Raw genomic sequence first — 25,136 nt, 5'->3', positions numbered from 1 at the left:
TTCGGGTCTGCTGCCTCAGCAGTGGGGGTTAGACTACAAGACCTCCAAGGTCCCTTCCACCTTTGTTATTCTGTCATAGTTGATTTTGATGCTCCTGAATCTCATCCTACTCTGTTTTCTTCACAGTACCTCCGGATGATCCAATCATCATTGGAGGACCGATCATCAGCCTGCGAGCTGGAGATCCACTGAATCTGACCTGCCACGCTGACAATGCCAAACCAGCAGCAACTATCATCTGGATGAGGAGGGGAGAAGTCATCAATGGAGCCACCTATTCCAAAGTAAGGAGCCCTGACAGACACCTGGAATGGGGAAAGCAAAGATACTTCAGGTTTACAGAGGTTTTTTTGCCACAAGGGGCTTCTTATGAAGTACAGGTAGCTGTCAGCTAACAACCCCAATTGGGACCAGAATTTTTGTTGCTAAGCTAGGCAATTGCTAAGTGACTTGTGCCTGATTTTGCTACCTATTTTGTCACCGTTATTAAATGAGCCACTGCAATCATTAAATGAATCACACGATCGTTAAACAAATCTGGCTTCCCCCATTGACTTTGCTCATTGTAAGCCAGTTGAAGATCACAAAGGTAGCAAATGGCAATCACATGACCTCAGGATACAACCACCATAAATACATGCCAGTTGCTGGTGGCCAACCACTCAAATTTGATCACATGATTATGGGGATGCTGTAACAGTTGTAAGTGGTAAGGACCAATGGTCAGTCACTTTTTTTCAGTGCTGTTCTAATTTTGAACAATCACTGCATGAATGGTTATAAGTGGAGGAGTTTGTTCAGATCCATTCTTTTTGGACATTTCCACCCACATTCTTTCTATCACACAACTCAGGGAGTCACTTCTGGCATTCCATCCCAGCACTGAATCCAGACCTACTTAGTTTTAGAAAAGAGGGAGAATTATATGCTGTTTTATAATGCGCTGGGATCTTCTTTTTGAAGAACAATAGAAGTAGAATAAGTAGTCAGAATAATGCTATTTTCTCTAAATCGTAATATAAGAAGCTCAAGTGATACCGGGTAGATGCTCAACAGAAACACCGGAATGGATAAATGTACTATTTTTTTTCATATACCTTGTTTCCCTGAAAATATGACCTACCCTGAAAATAAGTCCTAGCTTGATTTTTACACGTGCACCCAATATAAGCTCTACCCCCAAAATAAGCCCTAATTAAGATCCCAACCACTCCAGAGTGCACGGGCACAAAATAAGCTAGGGTGGGGATGGAGAAGTGGAGCTGCCCTACTACTTACCTTTGGGCAGTTGTAGCCAGACCTCGCCAGACCTTCCAACACCTGCCTTGCCAGCCCATTTCTTCTGCAGCTGGCAAGGCTGGCAAGGCTTTCCTGAAGGCCTCTGTAGCTGATAATAAAGCTCCGGATTGATCCAGAGCTCTGTTATCGGCTTCAGAGGCCTTCAGGAAAGCCTTGCTGGTGGCAGAAGAAGTTCCTGAAGGCCTTTGAAAAAGGAGGCCGGGGCAACACACGCAAGTGAGGTTAGTCAGTGGATGGCATTCCCCCAAAATAAAACCTGGTGCCTTTTTTGATGGCAAAAATGAATAAGACAGAGTCTTATTTTCGGAGAAACACTGGTACTATGTTGTATGAAATCTGTACATGCTCCTATGTTGTATGAAAGCTAAATGATCAATAGACACCCATCACCTGCATTCCACAAAGGCTGGGGTGATGCCAAACCACTGTGCAGAAGGCAGGGGGGGAGGGGAAAGACCCAAACATGGAGACAAGCAAAGACAGAACTGTAAAACCAAGGATTTTGGACAAAGCAAACTTTATTCAAGGCAAATTATCCCCACAGCAGCTGGAGAAGCCGTGAACTGGACTGCATACCTTCCTTTGGTCTCCAGCTGACCATTTTGCGAACATGACACCAGGCTATAATTTCCGAAAAAATTCTTGGTGCCTGAGTGCAGCATTATATTAGTTTCTAAGAATTTTATTTCCACTGTAAAGAAAACTCTGCTGCTGAAAATGCCACCAAGGTGCCTCTCGGGCAGGCAAAAAGCAGGAGACCTCGGGGAGCAAAGGCTGTGGAAAGTAATAGCTCTCACCTCTGCATGTTATAAGCCGCCATCTCAGAGATGTCAGCCTCACCTTCATGTCTCTTGGCACCACTTTTATCTTGGGCTGCCCTGAAGTTTTTATTATTGCAGGAGTGGAAATCGAGGTTCATGTGATTTTGTTGCATGTTTGTATTTTGGTGGCAAGACGATGCCACTTTCCTGATGAGTGTCATTGCTGATCCTTGGTGGGGCTGATTGAAAGTGAGAAGGCAGAAGTAAGGAGCTTACATACCTACCAATAGACATTATGGTGAAGAATGATTAGTAAGTGGGCTCAGCTATGAATGCCAAAGACTAGCCTGAAATAAATCTGATGAGAATCTGTAGTCCAATATGGTCTGGATATGAAGTTTAGTTCATCCTATCTGAAAAGCACCCAGTTGGACAGAACTGGTCTATTCTTATTGGTTCTTACTTGCTGGCTTCAGGCTTCTAGCAAAAGGTTTTCCCTCTTCACTGGAAATCTTAATGATCTGAGTGTCAACTTCAAACTGAACCTGGCCACAGCCATTTTTCTGTTCCTCAGTTGCCACACAGAGGGGGAAGGAGGTTGGAATGCCTTACTGGTCAAAACAGAGAGCTTTCTCATGAGAACCAAGGTCATCTCTACTGGCAATGGATAAGGTTGGGGACGGAATGCCTGGAAAGCCTGCTTATTAACACAATTGGCCAACGCAACTTGTGATACTTGGAGATGGGGTTATTTCCTATTTTAATTACACTGAAACCATGGGAAAGTTTTAGAGTTGGTTTTCCTTTGAAGCTGTGTCAATGTGACAAACTCAATAAAGGAGATCTTTGAGGTGGATCCCAGTCTCAGAGTTCTGATTTGCTTGGGTTCAATAGTTGGAACCTTGACACTGGGACTTCCCACTGACAAAGCTCCCATGAGATTCGGGACTTGCAACCAAGGAAGGTCAAATCCAGAATCAAAGAAGGTTTGATTGCCTATGTTGAGATTGTCCAAATAAAGTCCCAGCTTGGTCAGGAGAATTTCTTGGTTCTTGTTAAAAATAGCCAATCACCACTCTAATTGGATGTGTGGAACTAATCCAGGATGTAGGAAATCTTAACAGATGGGAGATATTTTTCCCCCAACGGGTTTCACTATGTGTGGCAATTGCACACCAAACTGGGACCAACCCCACAATCACACCATATCTGTGCACAGGAACTGCATGTCTCAATCCTTTGGATAGCAGATACTCATTTCTCTGAAGTGGCTGTTTGTTTTCTTGTTAGCTTTTGTTTGCTCAGGACAAAGTGCTTCTGCTTTTATGAACATCATATCTGGTATTGTTTGGAAGTGATCCAAGGAAAACTACTGCATACACAGATTCTTTGTGTACAATTTATAATTCAGTGGCAACATATCTGATTTGTATGCAAACGTTCCCAGTTTCAATGGTTAACACCTACATTAAACTCTTGTATGAAGCTCAGGAACAGGAAAATGGCTGCCAGCTGAGACTGGCTTAGCGTAAAAGCAACTTCTAATATTCTTATTGATACATATGCATCTTCTGTTCCAAACAATGCTTGGAGGCCCATGATGGGACTATCCTTTATTCCACAGTTTCATAACACAGATATGGTCTTATGAATGAGTCTAATGCTTCCATAAAGCAGGTCTACGTCCCCCTTCCATCAGTGAGCACATGAGTCTATGGAGATTCTCAGTCATGCAGGTTGTCCCAAAGGTGTTTTTTCAGGAGGTGACTGGACTGTTGTTGTTTTTTGTTGTTGTTTTCTTTGAAAAAGTTTTGCTTCTTATCAAGAAGCTTCTTCAGCTCTGACTGGATCCTTCCATTCCCCACCATTCAGTCAGAGCTGAAGAAGCTTCTTGGATGAGAATCAAAATATCTTCAAAGAAAACACAAGAAGTCCAGTTGCCTCCTGAAAAAGCACCTTTGGGACAAATTGAGGAAGTATTGACATGTTGATCAATGTACACTAGCGAGATCAGGAACAGAAGAGGGCAGAAATAATATTCAACAATATTGAGAGCCAGTTTGGTGTTGTGGTTAAGGCGCAAAATTAGAAATTGGGAGTTCTAACTCCGTCTTAAGAACAAATTCAGCTGGATAGACCTCAGGTTAGCCACATTCTCTCAGCCCTGGGAAGAAAAAGACTAGGGATGGCTAACCCTTCTGGGTTCCTGTGCCAAAAATTGAGGGCGGGTACGCTCCCATGCCCCCTGCGCATACGCACGCGATTCTCCCCCTGCCCCGTTACCTGCACTGCACCTCCCAGCTGATTTTCAGCCCTTTTGAGGCCTTTTTTTGGCCTGCTAGAGGCTTGACGGATGCCTCTGCAGGCTTTGCAGGATGAAAAATGGGCCCGTTTTGTTACTTCAGGTATTTCCAGAAGTGCAGGAAGTGATGAAACGGGCCTATTTTTCATCCTGCAAAGCCTGCAGAGGCATTCCTCAAGCCTCTGGCAGGCCAAAAAAGTCCTGAAAATCAGCTGGGAGGCCCATGCATGAGCAGTGAAGTAGGTTTGCCTGGGGCTTGCGTGCCCGCACAAATGGCTCTGTGTGCCACCTTTTAGGTAAAATACAGGTAGTTCTCAACTTACAGCCATTCACTTAGAGACTGTTTAAAGGTGCAACGGCACTGAATGGCACTTACAACCATTGCAGCATCCCCATGGTTACAGGATTAAAATGTGATTGCTTGGCAATTGGTTCAGATTTATGACATTTGCAGTGCCCGTGGGTCATGCAATCACCTTTTGTGCAATGAGATTCACTTTACAACTGTGTTACTAACTTAATGCAGTGATTCAAGAGCAGTTGTAAAATGGGGCAGAATTCACTTAAGTGTCTCACTTAGCAACAGAAACTCTGTAGTCGATTGTGGTAGGACTAGCTATACATAGAGTCCCTCTTTCTGACTTTCTATGTCCTTGGTTAGTTAGAGTATCTCTGGGGCTAGGCTGCCTTCTACTCTCTTCCTCCATCCCCATTTACAAACCCCATCCTTCAGGCCTTGTCCTGCTATCATTAAATGAGCCCATCATCCGATTTACATGAGCGTTCTGACCAGTGGTGGTATTCTTTTTTTTTTTTACTACCGGTTCTGTGGCTGTGGCTTGGTGGGCATGGCGTGGCTTGGTGGGAGTGACAGAGGAAGGATATATTGCAAAATACCCATTTCCACCCCACTCCCAGGGGAAGGATATACTATAAAATCCCCATTCCCACCCCACTAACCTGCTTTCCAGCTCCCTTCTCCTGTGCAGGGCAACCAAAGAAGACCCAGCCGATCAGCTGGGACTCGGAAGGCAGAGAATAGATGCGGGCGGGGCCAGTCAGAGGCGGTATTTGCCAGTTCTCCAAACTATTAAAATTTACACTACCAGAACCTGTTAGAACTGGCTGAATGCCACGTCTGGTTCTGACCTGTTTCTCTCTGCCATCTGACTTGTCTGCAGTATTACGCCAGAAGATGCTTGCTTTATTCCACCCAAATCCTAAGGTGTTTCATTCTTCCTATCAAGAGCCATCATTTAGGAAAGAACCTCTGGGAAAGCAAAGTTGCAAGAGAAAAGAAAGTGGGAGTAGAAAAGATAAGACACAGATTATGGAAAGCCCAACACAGATGGTGCTATTTGAACCTCGGCGTCCTCAGATCCGTTTTTTGATCTCTCGTGTTTCTTTTAGAGGCCTTTGCTCCCGCTTCCTACTCTCCTTCCATGTGTTGTGTCTCCATTGACACAAGAAGCGCTTATTCTCACTTTCCGGAATACCGTGAGAATACAGAAGAGCAATTAAGTCAGGAGCTTAACTTTGCCTCCTGAAACTCGAGACACCAGCCGATGCTAATTAGAACCACTACTCCCTACCCTCGTTTTGTGTTGAATTAATTCCCATCTGGTCCATTAATATGACATTTTGCCTGCAGATTTTTCTGAGCCCGGTACAAAAATCTGCTTGCCCTCTCTCTCCTATTTATAAATCTACTCCCTTACGTAAAAAAGAAAAGAAAAGAATAGAATGTGTCAGACCTCTTTCTATCCTACATAGACCGAATTCCAGGCAAGGCTATTCCAGCAAGGCTATTCAATGTCAGAATGTGGTTGCTAAAATGCTAAAACAAATAATAATGTTCAGTAGAGGTAATCCTTGATTAAGAACAGTTCATTTAGTGGCCATTCCAAGTTGCAGTGGCACTGAAAAAAAAGAGACATGGCCATTTTCACACTTATGACTATTGCAGAATCCCCTTGGTCACATGATCAAAATTCAGATGCTTGGTAACTGACTCGCATTTATGACCGTTGCAACCAGTGGTGGGATTCAAAACTTTTTACTATCGGTTCTGTGGACATAGCTTGGTGGGTGTGACGTGGCAGGCATGGCGTGCCTGGTGTGGTGGGCATGGCAGGGGAAGGATACTGTAAAATTTCCATTCGCACCCCACTCCAGGGGGAAGGTTACCACAAAATCCTCATTCCCTCCCCACCAGAGGTGGTATTCAGTAGGTTCTGGAGAACTGGTAGAGGAAATTTGGAGTAGTTCGGAGAACCAGCAAATACCACCTCTGACTGGCCCTGCCCCATCTATTCTCTGTCTTCCAAGTCCCAGCTGATTGGCTGGGTCTTCTTTTATTGCCCTGCAGAGGAGAACGGAGCTGGAAAGCAGGTTAGTGGGGTGGGGAGGGAATGGGGATTTTGCAGTGACTTTCCCCTGCCATGCCCACCAAGCCACACCCACCAAGCCATCCCACGCCCACAGAACCAGTAATATATTTTTTTGAATCCCACCACTGGTATTATATTATATTAGATATAATTAGAATACACACACACACACACACATACATACATACATATACATACATACATACATATATATATATTGAGACATAATATATATATATTGAGACATAATGGAGACCTAGAAGATGAACAGACCTATGGAACAGCTGTCATAAGAGGTACTACATAAGTGGTACTACAGACAAAAGAGGTACTACAGACAAAATCAGTAAGATACTACACAGGCATCACATCAAAACAAATATGTTTTCTCAAGTTTTTGCGGGTACTTACATGTATGGCATTCAGCTTTGTTCGGGTATTTTCCCACATCATTATAGTTGTGCTTTTAAAGTTGTAGCAACGTTTTGGCAGAATCTCATCTGCCATCATCAGGCTTCTGCATTGTGTTCGTCTATATATATTTCCCAGTATTGAAAGACATGGGGAGACAGATTTGGACTGACCAAAATTTCCTACTTTTAAACTCTGTTCCCATTATGTTCTTCATTATCAAGAGCTTAAGAGAGATAATGAGGGTAATAGAAGAATGTTCAGTATTAATTCTAAGTATGAAAAACAGTTTTTTTTTAAAGTGCTATGAAAAAATATATCAAAATTAATTAAAGTCCAATTAAATAGCTGATGTTAGCACAACCCACCTTCCACTGCCTGAATCCCAAAACCAACCCAAATAAAAAGAATATGGAGAATTAATTTCCTATTTCAGGGGATGATTAACCAATATAACTGAACAGGCAAATGAGAACATGGACAATTGGAAAAGAGACAGAATAATTGTATAATTTTCTTGGCATCTGAAGCAAAACCTACAGTGGAAAACTGCAATATGTGTGTGTGTGTGTGTGTGTGTGTGTGTGTGTGTGTGTGTACACACACACACACACACAGACAGAGTGGTACCTTGATACTCTTCATTAGTTGGTTTTGGGAAATGCAATGAGTACCAAAAATGATGAGTACCAAAGCCTTTTTTTTCCCATAAGGAATAATTTGGTAAGTCATGAGTGGTGCGATGGTCTAGAGGTGGAGCTCTTGCCTCACAATCAGGAGGTTGTGAGTTCAATCCTAGGTAATGGCAAATATTTCTCTCTCTGGGCACAATGAGTAAATATCAGCTGCAAACTCTGCATTGGCAAAATGAAAGGCATCCGACCAGTAAATTCTCAGCTCCATTGTTGCCCCGACTCCACCTCAAAGCAAGGGATTACAGGGTCATTAAAAGACAAAAAAAGTTAGCCATAAGGCAGCCGACACTGACACATTCTAGTTTGTACATTCAATACCAAACAATGAGTTTCCGGACAAAATATTCATGTCAAAATGTGTTACCAAATTTGATGAAAGCAGTTGAGTACCAAGGCCCCAATGTACTTAAGGCCCACATGTATATTAAATTACTTGTTTCAGAATCAGAAAGATTGTTTTTTTTTCCAATAGCAATACTTTCCCGACAAATATTTATTCAGGAACACATGCTAGCAATAACAGACAATCAACGATGATGCATTTTCCAAATTTCACCATAGAATGTATGAGTTGTGTGACTTCCAAGTTCCATTGATCAGGAATTTGAAGAGACAGCACTGAAGCCAATGTCTGAAATCAGGAAATAAATTAAATAACATAAATTTAGACAACTGAGTCTGTTAATTTATGAGCTGAAAAAAAGGAACAGACCATTTACAAGGTCATAATACATGAAAATTGAATGGCTACTGTTGTGAAAAACAGTTCAACAGTTAAAAAAAACACAACAGCAACAAGCAACATTTAAAAAAGCCAGAGAATAATTTATTTTAGGGCTATTCTTCTAGATGGAGGATATAAGGAGGAATAAGAGGACATCCCTTCCTTTTTCTGGACATCTGATAACTCCAATCATTGCATCACTGCCATGTTCTATGATAAGGAGTCATGTTTGTCCTCCATGCTCTGATTTATTTTATTTATTTATTTAATTTGTTTGTCAAACATGTACACGATAACGAATATAGGTCTGAACATAAACATGAACGAAGGAAGTGAATATAGATAAATGGGGACAGTAAGATGTGGTAGGCACACTGGTGCACTTGTGCGTGCCCCCTTTAAGGACCTCTTAGGAATGGGGTGAAGTCCACGATAGACAGTTTGAGGTTGAAGCTGTGAGGGGTTGAGGCTGTAACAACGGAGTCAGGTAGAGCATTCCAGGCATTGACCACTCTGTTGCTAAAATCATATTTTCTCCAATCGAATTTGTTTTGCATCAATTGTTTGCCCGTGTATTATTGTGGTTGAAGCTGAAGAAGTCGTTGACAGGCAAGATGTTGTAGCAGACAATTTTGTATACTATATGCTTAGATCAGACCACAGGCGGCGCAGTTCCAGATTGTCCAAGCCCAACATTTCAAGCCTGGAGGCATAGGGAATTGTACTGTGAGTAGAGGAGTGGAGTAATTTTCTCAAGAAATACTTCTGAACCCACTCAATTGTGTTAATGTTCGATATACAGTGTGATCTGGAGCCCTGACTAGGAGTTTCTGTGGACAGTACAAGTAAACCTCGACGTAACAACAGTTCACTGAAAAATGTGACTTAGGACTGTTTTTCAAAGTTATGACCATTGCAGCCATCCCCATGGTCATGTGATCAAAATTCAGAAGCTTAGCAACTGGTTCATATTTATGATCGGTGCCATGTCCCCAGGGAAAGTCCCCAGGGAAAGTCAACGGGGAAGCCAGATTCACTTAACAACCGGGTGACTAACTTATCAACTGCAGTTATTCACTTAACAACTGTGGCAAGAAAGACTGTAAAAGGGGCAAAACTCAACAAATTGTCTTGCTTAACAACAGAAATTTGGGGCTCGTCTGTGGTTATAAGCCGAGGACTACCTGTATTTGTAAATCCTGCCAGCTGTCCTTTGCAGGGTTTCAGAATTAATGCAGAATCCACAAAGACTGAAATAAAAATCTCAATCAAGGGGGTAACAAAGCAGAGACATTTCCACCAAGCTGAATAAAATCCTGTTGGAGAAGATGTGAAATGTTTTTGGCAGGTTTAACTCCTTGTGACAAATCCCTGGTCAGACTTTAGGATCAGGGATAGGAAGCGAGAGAGAAGCAGCCTGCCATTGTTTTTAAAGAAAAAAATGTCCCTCCCTTTCCTTCCAGTGTGACATTTCCTCACACCCCAAGCAAATTGCAGAAGTGGAAACCTTGATGATCACAATGGGAAGAAAATGTTAAAGCCCTTTAACATGCATTCAGCCATTCTAACCTGAATCAAGCCGTATGTGTCTGCTGTTTATTCTGTTTGGGGAGAGAACATCTCTTTGAAGTGATGGGCAAGGGATAAAGCACAGTTCTTCCTGCTGTCCAGGTTCTGTTCTTCGTGATTCACTTTCCCTTGAAACTTTCCTTGACTGGAGAAAAAAGCTGTTTTTTTTTCACAAAGGGAGACGTTGTTTAGGAACAAGGTTATGGGGAGCCATTTACACTGAATTATTCCAGTGGGTTATTGAAAAGTGGGTGGAAGCAAAGATTTAGCAGCTTTCCAGATAGGCAATGTGCAGATGAAGAAAGAAGCATCAGGTGATTGGCTGGAAGTGCAAGGATGTAGAGAGCAAGGTCATTCGCAGCTGAAGGTAAAACTCAGGTAAAACTCTTGAGCGCAAAAGAATCTCTAGATTTGTCTCTGGTTGAAGACTTTGTCAAGAAGAAATCTAGAATAGAATAGAATAGAAGGGAACTTGGAGGTCTTCTAGTCCAACCCCCTGCTTAGGCAAAAAACCACACCACTTCAGACAAATGGTTATCCAATCCCTTCTTAAAACTTCCAGTGTTGGAGTATTCACAACTTCTGGAGACTTGGTAATTTGCAGGAAAACTAGAGAATTCAGTAAATATCTACTTTCTGACTCATCATCATCATAAAAAAAGGAGTGCCAATCTTGAATTTCATGTCTTGCAGAGGAATGAGCAGATTTATTAGAATCCCTGTAGAACAGAATTTCTAAAATGCTGGCTATTTAACACTCTTAAATAAAGTAGGGGAATGAGCTTATACCACGGATCTATCTGGAGTGAAGAGCATATCTCAAAAGCCCCCCTAAAAGCAAGCAAAAAATTCAGATCAGGTATGACAGGAAATTAATTCCACATTCACACCCTTCTCGTGAAACATTACAAAAAGATGAAGCTTTTGAATGGGGTCTCTCCAGTGATGGCACCTGGGCAACCTTTGGTATTTACCAGTGTGAAGGGCTGGCAATGGAGTGCCATAAGGGCTGGTGCCCTCTTGAGATGCATACAAAAACATTCTCAGTGCCGCATGGTAATCAGCTTTCAAATATTCTATTTTATTAATATGCATGGCTTGGATAACTAGATAGAATTAAACATGCTGACTGAAAGAGCTTGTGGAAAGAAATGATAAATATTATAAATTTAGATAAGCAAGCAGATCCAGATCCAGCATGGCATATTTGCCATTTTCCAAGGCACCCAATGAAAATGTTCACTTCCCTTGATTCTAGGTTTATTGATTGCTTTGCTAAGAACCTCTGATACCCAACAGGTTGCAACTTGCTTTGTCTGGTGCAGTTTGGATTGGAAGATAATATTGCTTAGTTCCTATTTCACCAAAGACCTCCGTATGGCTTATAGTTCATTGAAAGCTCAACATCAGTGGTGGGATACAGAAATGTTTACTAGTGGGTGTGGCTTGGTGGGCATGGTGTGGCTTGGTGGGCATGGCAGGGGAAGAATATTGCAAAATCTCCATTCCTACCCCACTCCTGGAGGACGTTTAGTGCAAAATCCCATTCCCTCCCCACCCCACTAACCTGCTTTCCAGCTCCATTCTCCTGTGCAGGGCAACAAAAGGAGACCCAGCCGATCAGCTGGGACTCAGGAGGCAGAGAATAGATGGGGTTGGTGGGGCCAGTCAGAGCTGGTACTTGCTGGTTCTCTGAACTACTCAAAATTTCTGCTACTGCTTCTCCAGAACTGGTCAGAACCTGCTGAATACCACCTCTACTCAACACTATAACAGAGGCTTGAAACTCAGGAATGGCTGACATAACCACATTACTCCACAAATTATTTACTGAAATATGTGTAATCATTTCCTAAAGCATCTTGGCACAAGATACAATAAAAATAAAATAAAGCAATGATCTGTTTTTGCAACCAAGAGCTTTGGTTGAATTTACTTGGTATAGAAATTGAAATCAGTGATGAAAGCCAATTCAAGCTCTTGGCCGGAGAACCTTAATATGTCTGGGTCCAAACAAAAAACAAAAAAACCCAAAATTCCTGACTTGTATCTCCAGATAACATGGTGCTCCCATCTTCTCTTGGCAGATCTTAAATCTTGGGAAGAAGTGCAGCCACTGAGGTTCCATTCAAGGCTTTGAAGGCCGTCACTGATATTTTGTGTCAGACTAAAAGCATATTGGTGGCTGGTACAGTTTCTTTAAATCTTTGAGCCAGCAATATGGAAATTGAAATAAGGTTTCACACTGTTTCTTTTGTATTTTATTGCTGACCTTGATAGCTTCAGTTTGTTCCTCCATTCAAGTCTCCCTTTTAATGCAGGATCAGTGAGTTTGTGTAGTTTCAGTGCTAAAGGCTGATCCTATTCAAATGTTCTATCCTTTTTCAAAAGTTAATAATGTGTTGAAACTTGTCCTTCTGTTTCCTAAACACTTCTCTCTCTTTAAAAGAATATATATATATATGTTTTCTGAGGTTCTCGCGGGTATTTATATGTGGATCTTTGGTTGTTCGGGTTTTCTCCCGCGTAAGATTCGAAGTATTTAGGCAACGTTTCGATGAAGTCTCATTCATCATCTTCAGGCCGGAGACAGAAGCCTGAAGATGATGAATGAGACTTCATCAAACGTTGCCTAAATACTCGAATCTTACGTGGGAGAAAACCCAACAACCAAAGATCCATATATATATATATATATATATATATATATATATATATATATATATATATATTCCTATTGTATTCCTCAGGATGTCATTTAATGATGTCTGAGAATTACTATTTTTTGCTGGGAGTGCAAGATACTGGCAGTTTTATTATTTAATTAAAAACTTCCTCACTCTGATGCCTCCTATCCTTGTCCTAGCTAACTTGCAAGAAATAACCTTAAGGTGTCTCACATTGGCAAGACATGGAAGCTACAAAGCAAGCAAGCTACAGTGAAAGAGAGTTCACACACAAATTTCTCCTTACTTAGCGCAAGGTTCCTGAACCCCTCGTCATCCTTTGAGAATCTCACCCAAGTTTCCTTTAATCTTAAGGGGAAAAAATGTAAGGTGAATTTATTTCCCCTTAAATTAAAGCAGAACGGTTGGCGAAGGGTAGGAGGTACATTCAACAGAACACCGAAAGTAATAAAATAGTTCTTTGCTTTCTTCTGCAGACCATAGTCCGTGATGGCAAGAGAGAAAGCATCATGAGCACGCTGTTCGTCTCTCCATCTGACATTGAGAATGGCCAAATCATCGTCTGCCGAGCTACCAACAAAGCCGTTCCGAGTGGAAAAGAGACTTCTGTCACCATTGACATCCAACGTGAGTGTGGTGGAGTGTGCTCATCTTTTTCTGTCAGCTTTTGCATTTTATTCCACCCAATATTCACACTATCAAAGATGGGGTTTTTTTTTCCAAAAGGCAACTGGACTTTCTTTTTATTTGAAGACATTTTGCTTCTCATCCAGTTTGAGACCCATATACACTGATCCCACACGCATTTACACATTGAGTCAGGTGACCCTGAGGGCACAGATGAATCCACAAGTGGCCTCAACAGTTCTCAGGGAGAGTGCTAACGACCAGATGATTGCAGAGAAATATAATCCTTCCATTTCCCTCCTCTCATCCTGTCAGAACTTAGCCTTCCATCTCGCCCACCATCATTCCAAAACCAATGAAACTTCTTGGATGAGACGTGAAACATCATCAAGGAAAAACCAAGAAAGTTCAGTTGCCTTTTGAAAAAGCACCTTTGAGACAACCATGACCTGAATGTCTGAGTATCTCCACAGACAATCACACTGTATGGAGAAGGAATCATAAATGAGATTGCCTATATATTTATTGTGGTCTATCCTCTTTTACCTAATCCAATTAACACAAAAAGTTATTGAAGAATTACTAACACACTCAGCCACCTGTAACTCCAGGATATTTGGGGGTGTGTGGGAGAGGTGAAGAAGAGAAGGGAGCTTGGTAATTAAACTGGGACACCTCCTAAGTCAGTATACCTGTGTATGCACACACTAATTTAGTTGTCTCCTTGTTCGCTTGTTTGATGTTGAAATCGATCAGCAGAACAATGCAGAAAGGACCACATTGAGATGACAGTAATGCCAAACTTCCTTTTTTTATGGTTGGAGACGGTTGCTGAATTCTCAAGGGTTTTCAGTAATGTAAGAGACAGAGAGTAGAAATAAGGAATTTGTCTTTGCCTTGATGGAAAAATAAAATAGATTTCCACATCATAGATTTTTTTTTTCGTAGTTAAGAATAAGGCTTTAGAAGATGCCAGAACATGTCTTATATTATTGAACACCCAACAACTAGCAAACTTTTGATGTTATTATAGCATTCTATAGTTTGCCCAGGAGGAATGTTTACAATGAACAAATTCTTAGGGCATTCATGATACATGTACTGTAGCTAGAGATAGGAAAGCATGATAAATTGTCTGTGTTTATTTACTTGAAGAAATTGAATGTGTTGTACCTCTCCTCTCCCCCAAAAAGATCCAAAATGACATATGGAAATTTGCTGCTATTTGAATCAATTCGCTCCTAGTGAGCAGTCTATCATTGTCCAGTCATCAAGGCCAAACAAGTCTTCTTAGCCGCATTGCAATGCAAGGCAGTTGTAGCCTAAATAATTTAGTATTTGCAATGGCTAGCAGTTATTGCCAGATGAATCGTCAAGATTCAAAGCATCCTGAAAATGAAGGTCTAGGGAGACACAGAAAGGGCAAAGGGGAAGATATGTTGCTGAGTTTACAGGTCTTGATGGCACTGTGCTTTGTTGTTATTAAAGTGGGGAAAACTTACAGAGAGGGGTTAATAATGTAATTTAGCTGGCTTGAGCTTAAATTGCTGAGAAGTGGTCTCAAGTCAACTATTGCGAGAGAAACAACAGCGTAGCTTGTAAGTGGAGTGAATAGGATATCAGCCCAGAACAATGGACACTCACATGGGAAGCAGGTCAGAGGAAATTATGGATGTACACATAGCATTATTGAATGCTAAGTTGTAAATGAGAAGGTGCAAAAGTCTTTTTAAGCAGCAAACAGGGTTTACTTTAATGGTTATAACCTGTGGACAGAGTATGCTTGCATCACAAGTAAAAAAGTAGACTTTTTATTAGATTCAATTCAATTTAATTTAATATTTTTGTTAATGCTGCCGAACTCCCAGCAGCTCTGGATGGCTTACAGATTTGTCTAACATTCAAAAACAAGCAACAAGATAAAAACAGAGAAACAATACAAAACAAAGGAACAGTGATGCCAAAGGAAAACAAAGCTGGATGGGAACAAGAAAAAGAAAGGAAGGAAGTATCAAAGTCCTTGACATGGCATGGATGAAGAGCCACATCTTTAGGGCCCGTTGATATACCAGAAGGGTGGGGGACCATTCAAATCTTAGGGCAGAGAGCAGAGGGCAGATTCTTAAAAATTCAGGGAGATATTCGGAGAAGTTTCTACCCTAAAAGTAGCCCATGTTGAACTGTCTGACACTGTCAAATATCAGAAAGGGACCACAGGACATTTTGTATTAAGCCATAAAATGCTTCATGGTCATTTTTAATGTCGTAAAATATTTTCTACAATTTGCCAAATTTCAGTTCCACAGGAAACGGGTCTTGGAGTTTGGGTGCATTCTGTAAGTTAGCCAATTTGAAAAAGCTGGGTTGAAAATACCTTGCACCATTTCTCCCAGTTAAAAGTTACAGACACAAAGGTGCTTCTTTTTAACGGCAACTGAACTTTTGGGTTTTTTTAAAAAAAAAATATTTTACTTCTGATCCAAAAAGCTTCTTCAGTTCTGACTGAATGGTAGAGAACGGAAGGATTTATACTCCTTGCAGTCATCTGGTCCTTTGCACTCTCTCTGAGAGTCATTGAGGCCACTTGGAGAGAGTCATTGGATGAGAAGTGAAACATCTTCAAGGAAAAAAAACAACAAAAAAAGTCCAGTTGCCTCTTGAAAGAAGCACATTTGGGACAACCATGACCTGGATGACTAAGAATCTCCATCAACCATTACAGACACAAGAAATTTTAGAAGTATATAAATTCTAGGATAGCATTCCAGTTTGAGCAGGCATGCCTGATGAGCATGCAACATGTCAACTACCTTCCAATGTGAACACAGTGATTCCATAAAAACTCCCAGAATAAGATTTAAAGAATGAGATGTATTCATTGGGGAAATCTTAAGTCTTTTAGAATGAAACCTCGTGCAATTGGCCATTCTTCTTTAGACCAATGGAAGTCACTATAGCACCGTTATTCCAGCTTTTTTCATATGAGCCATTTCAAATATTGGTAGTTTCAGTTTGAACTGATGTTGCTTTTGAGTAGCAATGCTGCAAGAGATGAATGGCGTGAGAGCTGAATTTGTTCTATGAACCAATAACCACCCCCATTACTTTACAGAAATAATATTTCTTCATGGTTGAAAGGACATCATAAATATCTACATGTACTAATACAAGTCGCCTACTTTCTGCATCTTTCAAGGAAGACAGATTAAAGGGAAATCCATTTTATATAAATGCAACATGGGTGGCTGAAATAAATCATGGGGGCTCAAGATGAAAGTAGCCAATATGAGCCCTTATCTGTCATTAAACAGCAGAGGACCTCCAGCTCTTTGTCCCACTCAGGTCTCCAAAAGAGAAACCTGGACTTTGTTACAAAGCGTGAGCAGCTCCAGCTGAAACATCTGTTCAAAGTGATTTTCATACCATCAGCCACATCAAAACAGGCCTCCTGTGAGTAATGTGCCAAACATCACAAGTGGGATTAAAATCATGTTTAATGGCTTTATATGCCATAAACTATTTATATAGCTAAAGTCCAGAGGCTACATGGAAAGCACATCCTGTGTGCCAGGATGGAACAAACTGGAGGGGATGGCTTTTATTGAGTTTTCTTGCATCGGTAGCTTTCTTCTGCTCTGCTCACACTCGGTGTTTAAGTTTGTAACTTTGTGATACCTTCAGAAATCAGAAGTGAGCAAGAAATAGTAAACCCACTCCATTGTCTATGCCACAAAACATTGGCAGTATGATTGCTTAAACTTGGCAGTGTGGTTTCCTTTGAGTTAAAGCAAAAAGCATTCAAAATATATAGTGTAATCCCTAAAATAGACTTAATACAGCTCGAACAAATAGAAAGTTCCAGCCTTGTCTCATTCATTGCCTCCTTCTGTCTAATATGATGGTCAGCTCCGTCCTCAAATATTAAGAACAGGCCCAAGCTGTGTTTGCATTTCCACCTTATATTTCCATCAACTAAACATTTCCAAGAAGAAGAATGGATTGGGGCTTTCATTCCATTGCAAGGAAAAATTTAAAAGTGCTTTGTAGCTATGCTGGTTTATAAGCAGTCCCTTTCATGAGTTAAAATGCAGGGGCATCTCCTTCTGTGACTCTATTACTTACAAAAGGTTTACACGGAATGATCAATTGCAACTAAATAAAATCCCATTATGCTGAATAAATATTTTTCTGCATTTATGCAAATTTCACTTGATTTCTAGGGTAGAAATCTTTAGCTTGCCTTTATAAGGCCATTAGGAAGCAGGATGGATGTTTTGATTTTTCACAAGGAAAATCAAAAGATGTTTATTTGTCCTTAACCTACAGTAGGATTTGGTAAACTTCTATAGGGGGAAAACATACATCCAACAGCAGAAAGAAATTTACTTTCTATGAGTACAAAGAGGATCCATTTGTACATCCTAAGCACAAGGATTGTATTGTCAAACAATGAGGGAACTATCAAGAGAAGCTTGATTCATACATAATAAAGGAAGGTGATTAGTTGTTGTTGTCTAACAATAGAGAAGTGTCAAGATGCCTGCAAATGAATTAAAAGTGTACCGGATGTCTCTGGGCTGTTATGGGAGCACATCTCATTTAAATTCCAACCTGTGCTTGCCTTTATTGTAATTTGGATTGCACATTTTAAAAATGAGATTAAAGCAAATTGAAAATACCTATAATTTCTCATCATAATTTCCCAACCAGAAGATCGTGGTTATACTCCCAGGGAGGCATTCATCCCAGCTTGGTAAAATCCTCACTACTGCAAGGGTGAAGTCAGCAAGAGAATAAGTTATCCCAAGCCATTTTGATTATTACTAGGCTCTCATTTTTTTTTTGCTTTTCTTTCATTCTTTCCATCCAATCTGCCCTTGCTAAGTGAGTTTCATTTCTTTTTTTAAAAAAAGTAAAATTTTCTGGTTTTTCCAGTTCCTTCTAAAAACTCCTGCCGTACTCTAAACAATGTGATGTGCTGTAGTGAACCTTGCTAAAAAATAAAAAATTAAAAAAAAGTTACCTATGTGCAGCTAAATTTCCTTTGCAATAGGATGAGGGCATTATAGGGATTGAGGTATCCACTTTATTTTTCTGAAGATGCTCGAAGTCAGGTCCAGAGTTGCTGGGAGTAGATATCGTTCTCCAGCATTGAAGTTTCAGGCTGTGTTCTTTTTTAATAAGGGACACGAATGCCATTGATCTCAGGGATTTGTCCAAACTGATCTATCTCCTGCTCTTGATCAAGTGAAATTTTGCAAAAGCTCTTCTTTTCTTCATGATATTGTAACTTTTTTTTCCCCAAATACAAATAAGGTATACTCCACACATACAGCCTACTGCTAGAGGAAGAGATGGAGGCTACTTGCTCCTGTTCTTAAACACCTATATTGAATTGGTATTTCTATGTAAGGGGACAGTTTAGTCATCATTTCGATTTTAATTTTTTTAACTCCTTATGTCCTGGTTACTTTCTGGCTGGAGAAAAATTCTCCCATGAACAGCCTTCACTGCAGAGAATCAAGTCCAAAACATGGTCAACAAAAATTGTAACTATAAGTCCAATCAAGGCAAAATGAGGTTATTAGTCTGGCAGGGCAGGAGCAAGAATTCCAGACATGAAAGCACGGCAATAACTCAACACGGTTGGAAAGACGCCAGAACATAGATAACCAAAGTCAACACAAGGTAAACTCTCGTTTGCTTCCAGCAGCTGCCGCACTCAGCATGCATTTCTTTTAAACTCTCTTCCCAGCTGTGGCTAATGAAGGGAATTAGGGCCCTTTCCTCCTCTGTAAGCCATGCAACCCACGTTGCTCTCTTCTCCGTTCTTCCCTGCATGCCCTCGGATGAAGAGGGTGTGGGCCTGGGTCTTCCTCTGAACTCCCTCTCCCTTGTTCTACCTCTTCCTTGCTCTGCCCAGACAGTTTTCTGCCCTTCCCAGTTTTCTCCACAGCCAACGGAGACACACTCCCACTCCCTGTCAACTGTTCGTCTTCCTTCTTGGATTCAGACTCCAACAGAGGCATGACATCCAGTTCCTGTCACCAACCGTCCCAGGAAGAAAACCAACCTAATCCAGGAACTTCCTGACAGAACAATTAATCGTTGGAATGATTTGCCTCTAGAAGTTGTGAGAGGTTTTTAACATGGGAGGTTTTTAAGAAGAGATTGGGCAGCCATTTGTCTAAAATGGTATAGGGCAGGGGGTTGGACTAGAAGACCCCCAAGGTCCCTTCTAACTCTGTTATTTTGTTATTCTGTTTTGTCTATTCCCACTGCCATTAAAGTTTCTCAGATTCTACAGTACCATCAGGGACTATAATTCTACATAATACAAGGGACTAAAGGCTGCCCAACCACCTGTTTTATACTCATGAGAAGCAGATGGCGGTTGGGCCATCCAGAAAAGTCTACTTCTCCATCTGGCTAGTTTTGGATCAGATGATACTCATTCTCTGCTAAGCAAGGTTACAGAATACTGATACTGAGAAGACTCTTCCCATTAGCTGAGAAGAGCAAAACAAATGGAGCCATAATTGATGGTTACAGATTCAAATGCATTGCTGGGGCTCCAAATATATTTGAAATTTCCACTCTGTAATATAACAGAATGTGTCTCTCCTTATTCAGGATGTCTAAGTTTGTGAGTGGTGAATTAAATACATTTTACACATTTTAAAGGCAATATCTTCTTCCCAATTGCTCCACAAACATTTGGGTTGACTCCTGGCATGAACAATGTCTATTACATCACAACAGATGCTTGCCTTTAGACTGTCACCCTGTAATTTACTCTCCTGGAAGGAAAAATAGTTGAACATATTGGAATTTACTTCTAGGTAACCTCGCCCAAAAATGCATTGCTGTAACAGTACTGAGCACAAAGACTAATTATGTGAAGCTTTTTTCCCCTGTTTTATCTCCTAAAATGTTCAACCAGTAGGTACAACTGATCAAAAAATGCATAAAACTACAGTGTAGCAGTGGTGTCAGAAGCAACAAAATGAACCACAATCTAGCCATTCAGAGTAATGAAGAGAATAATGACTTCCAATAACCACCAGAAATCTGGAAAACAAACAATGTACATATAACATAAACCAGCTGAACAAGCGTAGGGAGTGCAATGATATCTTTCTGAAAGTTCTATTTACCAAAGACTCCAGAAATGGAATCATTCTGCAGCAAATGTGAACATAAATTGCCACAAGATTTAAAAAAGAATCTAGAAAGAGTTCAGAGAAGAGCAACAAAAATGATCAGACAATTGGAGCCTAAAACATATAAAGAATGATAGCAGTGTTCCAATATCTAAGGGGCTGCCACAAAGAAGAGGGAGTCAAGCTATTCTCCAAAGCACCAGGGGGTAGGACAATGGATGGAAATCAATCAAGGAGAGAAGCAACCTAGAACTAAGCAGGAATTTCCTCACAGTGAAAACAATTAATTGATGGAACAACTTGCCTCCAGAAGTTGTGAATGCTCCAACACTGGAGGTTTTTAAGAAGAGATTGGATAGCCTTGCTCAGGCTTCCTGTCTGAGCAAGGGGTTGGATGAGAAGATTTCCCAGGTCCTTTCCAACTTTGTTATTCTGTATTTTGAAAATGACCGGAAGTGGAAAAAGTCATCTGATTGATCAGTTCCACAATCAGGCCACTACCATAGAAAAGAATGTTTAGCCTGTGTATTTATTCAGCTTAATTTGCCTTCTTCTAAGTACTCCAGAGTGGTTGACATGATTCCTTTCCTTGTTTGATTCACAAAAGATACTCATGGAGATAGGTTAAAGAGAGATAGAGATGATGGAAAATAGAGAGATTTGGCAGTGTGGAATGTGGTAGCCACAGGAAGGTCACTTTATGGAAGATACAAACATCTGATACTGCAAAATGGTGTGGTCATAGCCAGGTACAAAATTAAGATCAGAGAAGAGAAAGGTGGAACATTGAGCAATAGAAACTTGGGAAGGATTTGCTACTTACCTTTAATGAATCATCTCCATCCTTTACCACTGAAACAAAAGTTCTAGTGAACTATGAATATTATATTGTTTCAAAGGATAGAATTCTTTCCATTCTTTACTGGTTCTCACCTGATTTCACCTGTGGTTCCTAGCTGATCACTTCATTGGTGACCTGGCATCTCCTGCCCAACCCACTCTTTCTCTTGGTTCTGTGCACCTGGGAAATGATCATGGGAGCTCTTGAACTGTCCAGAAACCCAGGCTCCTGTTTAAGTGTTGTGTGACAGAAGAACCTCATTCCACGGTTTTGCCTGTCTTGCTAGCAATGTGTGACTCTGCTGAGGAATCTCATGACTTCTTAAATTCCTGGTCTTCCTCTTCACAGCAACCAAACTTCTCACCTGACTCCTACCCCATTCCTTAATTTTCACCTGGTTTCTGCATTTGTTTTACTTTTTCCTTGACTTTGGGTGGCTTCTGTTCAGACCTCAAGCCCAAGCTACTTCGGTGGTGTCATGCTCAGAAGAGCTTTCTACATCACAGTGCAAAACATTATCGGCTTTGTCAGGTGCTTTAAGTCTGGTTTTTTTTCAGGATGATTCTTCCTGACCCACCCACTAGCACGGCACATGCCTATATCTCAGCATGAGCTGCCAAGTGGAGCATAATGGAGCATCCGCCTCCAGCAAATCTGTGTCAGCCAGAACACAGTTGGGAAATAGAGGCAATCTGGCACAGGCGGTACAGAAGGATCCGATCTGCTAGATGACAAGTGCCTCCTGTTTCAAATGTGACTGTATGACAACTTAATTTGCAGTATAAGAATTAACCCCATTCTCACCACTGTTCCTGGATTAGTTTAATTAATGACTTATTTGCAATCGTTGGCCACAGGCTGATGGGCTATGTGTTGAAACTGCTGGTACCTGGGTTCATAAAGGAAGCCCACTTAAAATTGTGGAGATTTTCTTGCTTATAAACAGGTTTATAGGCAATTTAAAACTGGCCTTTGATGTCAGGAATTTGCCATAACTAATTAGTGCATGTAAAACTATGTTTAAGTAACCATTCTAGAAACTGTGTGTCAATCTGCATTTACAAACATTCTGATAGAGACAATACAAATGCTTCCCAACATATACCAAGTAAAGAAACTCCTTCATATTCTCTCATTTTATAGGTATGTGAAGATTCATATCATTCTATAGCTGTCATTATATTGAGTTTTAACAATTCACTCACCCAGTAATTGTGCAGATGACATTTCAACCATTTCTTGAAAAATGGTGTGAAATTTCTCACACACTTGACTTTTTCACTCTATCACAGGGAGAGAAAACTATATGTAAAAGTCTGATTCACAGATGAACACTATACAGAAGCCTGATGATGGCAGATGAGATTCTGCCGAAACGTTGCTACAACTTTAAAAGCACAACTATAATGACGTGGGAAAATACCTGAACAAAGCTGAATACCATGTCCTCTACCATCCCCTGGAGTCCATTTAAGCTCACGCCGACTGCTTCAGTGACTCCATCCAGCCACCTCATCCTCTGCCATATCTGCCTTCTTCTTCTTTTGCTCTCAATCGTTCCCAGCATCAGGCTCTTCTCCAGAGAGTCCTTCCTTCTCATTATGTGGCCAAAGTATTTGAGTTTCATCTTCAGGATCTGGCCTTCTAAAGAGCAGTCAGGGTTGATCTCCTCGAAGACTGATCATTTTGATCACCTTGCAGTCCTAGGGACTTGTAGGTGTCTTTTCCAGCACCAGAGTTCAAAGGCCTCAATTCTTCGGCACTCAGCCTTTCTTATGGTCCAACTTTCATAGCCATTGATTGCAACTGGAAAAACCATAACCTTGACTATATGTACTTTTGTTGGCAGGGTGATATCTCTGTTTTTTAATATGCTGTCTAGATTTGCCATAGCTTTCCTCACCAGGAGCAAGTGACTTTTAATTTCTTGGCTGTAGTCCCCATCTGCGGTGATCTTGGAGCCCAGGAAAATAAAATCTGTCACCACCTCCATTTCTTCCCCATCTATTTGCCAGAAATTGAGAGGGCCAGATGCCATGATCTTAGTTTTCTTGAGTTTCATCTTACTGTTATATGGGTCTTCAATTAGTTCTGGATCCCATTGGAACAGAAAAATCTCTTTGAACAGCACATCCATGATTTTGATGGAATTTTGTCATAGATCTGCAGACATACTCTGTGTCTCCAAAAATTGCCAGTTCTTGGGTTCCTATATCAGGACCATACCCAAAATTCAAATGAACTCAAGTTATAGGAATCAAATTAAGGAATTTGATGATGCATGATATAAGAAAATAGACCATGTCTGCAAACCACCAATTACTTTTGTATTTTGCTTCTCTTCTGAGAAAAAGGAGGAAGAAAACATTGGAGCTGTGAGGATGACAGGTCCACTATCTAATCACAGATTTACTTTTATTAAGAGCCTTCTTGGGCTTTGATAAAAGCCAGTTGTGTCCTATGCCTTGAGATGCTTAATTTGATCCATATCTAAAATGCATGGGCAAATAGTTTTGTTTTGTTTTTTGTTTTACTAGAAAAAAGTAATACAGTTAAAGAAGCCTGGTTGGAAGATCAAGAATGCAAAAGAATTCTTCACTGAAAGTATCAAGAGGAATATAGATGGTTGCTTCTTGTTAAGCACTGTAATAATGGAGTCCCTGAAATTTGTCAGTTCAAATGCTTTAATAAAAAATTAAAAAGCTTGCAAGCTGTCTGGATTACAGCAGTTACCCCCAGTTAAAACATAAGTCTCGAGCCAAACTTCCAAAACATCAAAAGGATTTATTGGGAGTTAAAATGTCCAACACTGCGTGGGTGTAGCCAACTCTGAGACACATAATTCATTGTCACCCTTGACCCTGGTTTTCTCCCACCCCCGGGTGTATCTTAATTCATATTCTCCAATGGGACACATCCATAGTCAAGAATCATCAATCATGCTGTCCAGTTAGAATTTTACATGGCAGAAACTTCAGTCACCTAGTTACTATCTTTGAAAACTATTTATGGAATGCACTTTCGGTTTCTAAGTTGCCGCACTGCTCCCCCCTCCAAAAAGACCATAGAAATATTTTATGAATTGACACAAGAGTCATCTCCCTCAGAAAGGAAATGGCCTCAGATGTCCCTGATCTATGCAGATCTGCTTTTCTGCTGTAAGGAAGATAAGTAAGGATGCCTTTGGCTCCCTTACTTATCTATTTTGTCCAACAAATCCTCTGGATCTATCCAGATATGGAATTGAAGATACATAGCAAATGAATGACCTTCCCATAGTCACTTGGGGAAGAAACTGCCAAACAAGTAGTAATTGCTCCCAGATTTACCTTCCCTGTAAAGCTATTATTCCTTCAAAAAAGGAATTTCATTGTTCGGCCATTAGATTTTAGACACTGAAAGGTCAAATAGGTATCTTGGCTAGTTACTGCATATCCATACATCACAACAGTAGAGCAAATGGGAGCTTTTCTTCAGAAAGACACATTTCTGTACACAAAGGCATGAAAGCTAATAAATTGCCCATTGTTTTTTTTTACAGATCCGCCTCTCGTCAATCTGTCAGTAGAACCTCAGCCTGTCCTTGAAGACAATACAGTAAAGTTTCACTGCTCTGCCAAAGCTAATCCAGCAGTTACCCAATACAGGTAAGTTTATAAGTTTGTAA

The 25,136-nt window shown here is 40.7% G+C and overlaps 1 protein-coding gene across 4 annotated transcripts in view; it reads left to right on the top strand.

Annotated features, from left to right (window-relative positions):
• The window catches only part of KIRREL3 (kirre like nephrin family adhesion molecule 3), a 704,205-nt gene that overhangs the window by 543,187 nt on the left and 135,882 nt on the right, over positions 1 to 25,136 (top strand). For all 4 annotated transcript variants that reach the window (XM_087939024.1, XM_087939026.1, XM_087939025.1 and 1 more), the window contains exons 5-7: positions 127 to 284; positions 13,315 to 13,465; positions 25,011 to 25,116. In XM_087939024.1, coding sequence (XP_087795150.1) covers positions 127 to 284; positions 13,315 to 13,465; positions 25,011 to 25,116 — 415 coding nt within the window. The remainder of the gene's footprint in view (positions 1 to 126; positions 285 to 13,314; positions 13,466 to 25,010; positions 25,117 to 25,136) is intronic.

The sequence above is a fragment of the Pseudonaja textilis genome, chromosome 9 (genome assembly GCF_049901715.1).
Source record: "Pseudonaja textilis isolate UNSWEBS1 chromosome 9, rPseTex1.2, whole genome shotgun sequence".
In the NCBI taxonomy this organism is placed as follows: domain Eukaryota; kingdom Metazoa; phylum Chordata; class Lepidosauria; order Squamata; family Elapidae; genus Pseudonaja; species Pseudonaja textilis.
This window is presented reverse-complemented; position numbering and strand designations above follow the sequence as displayed.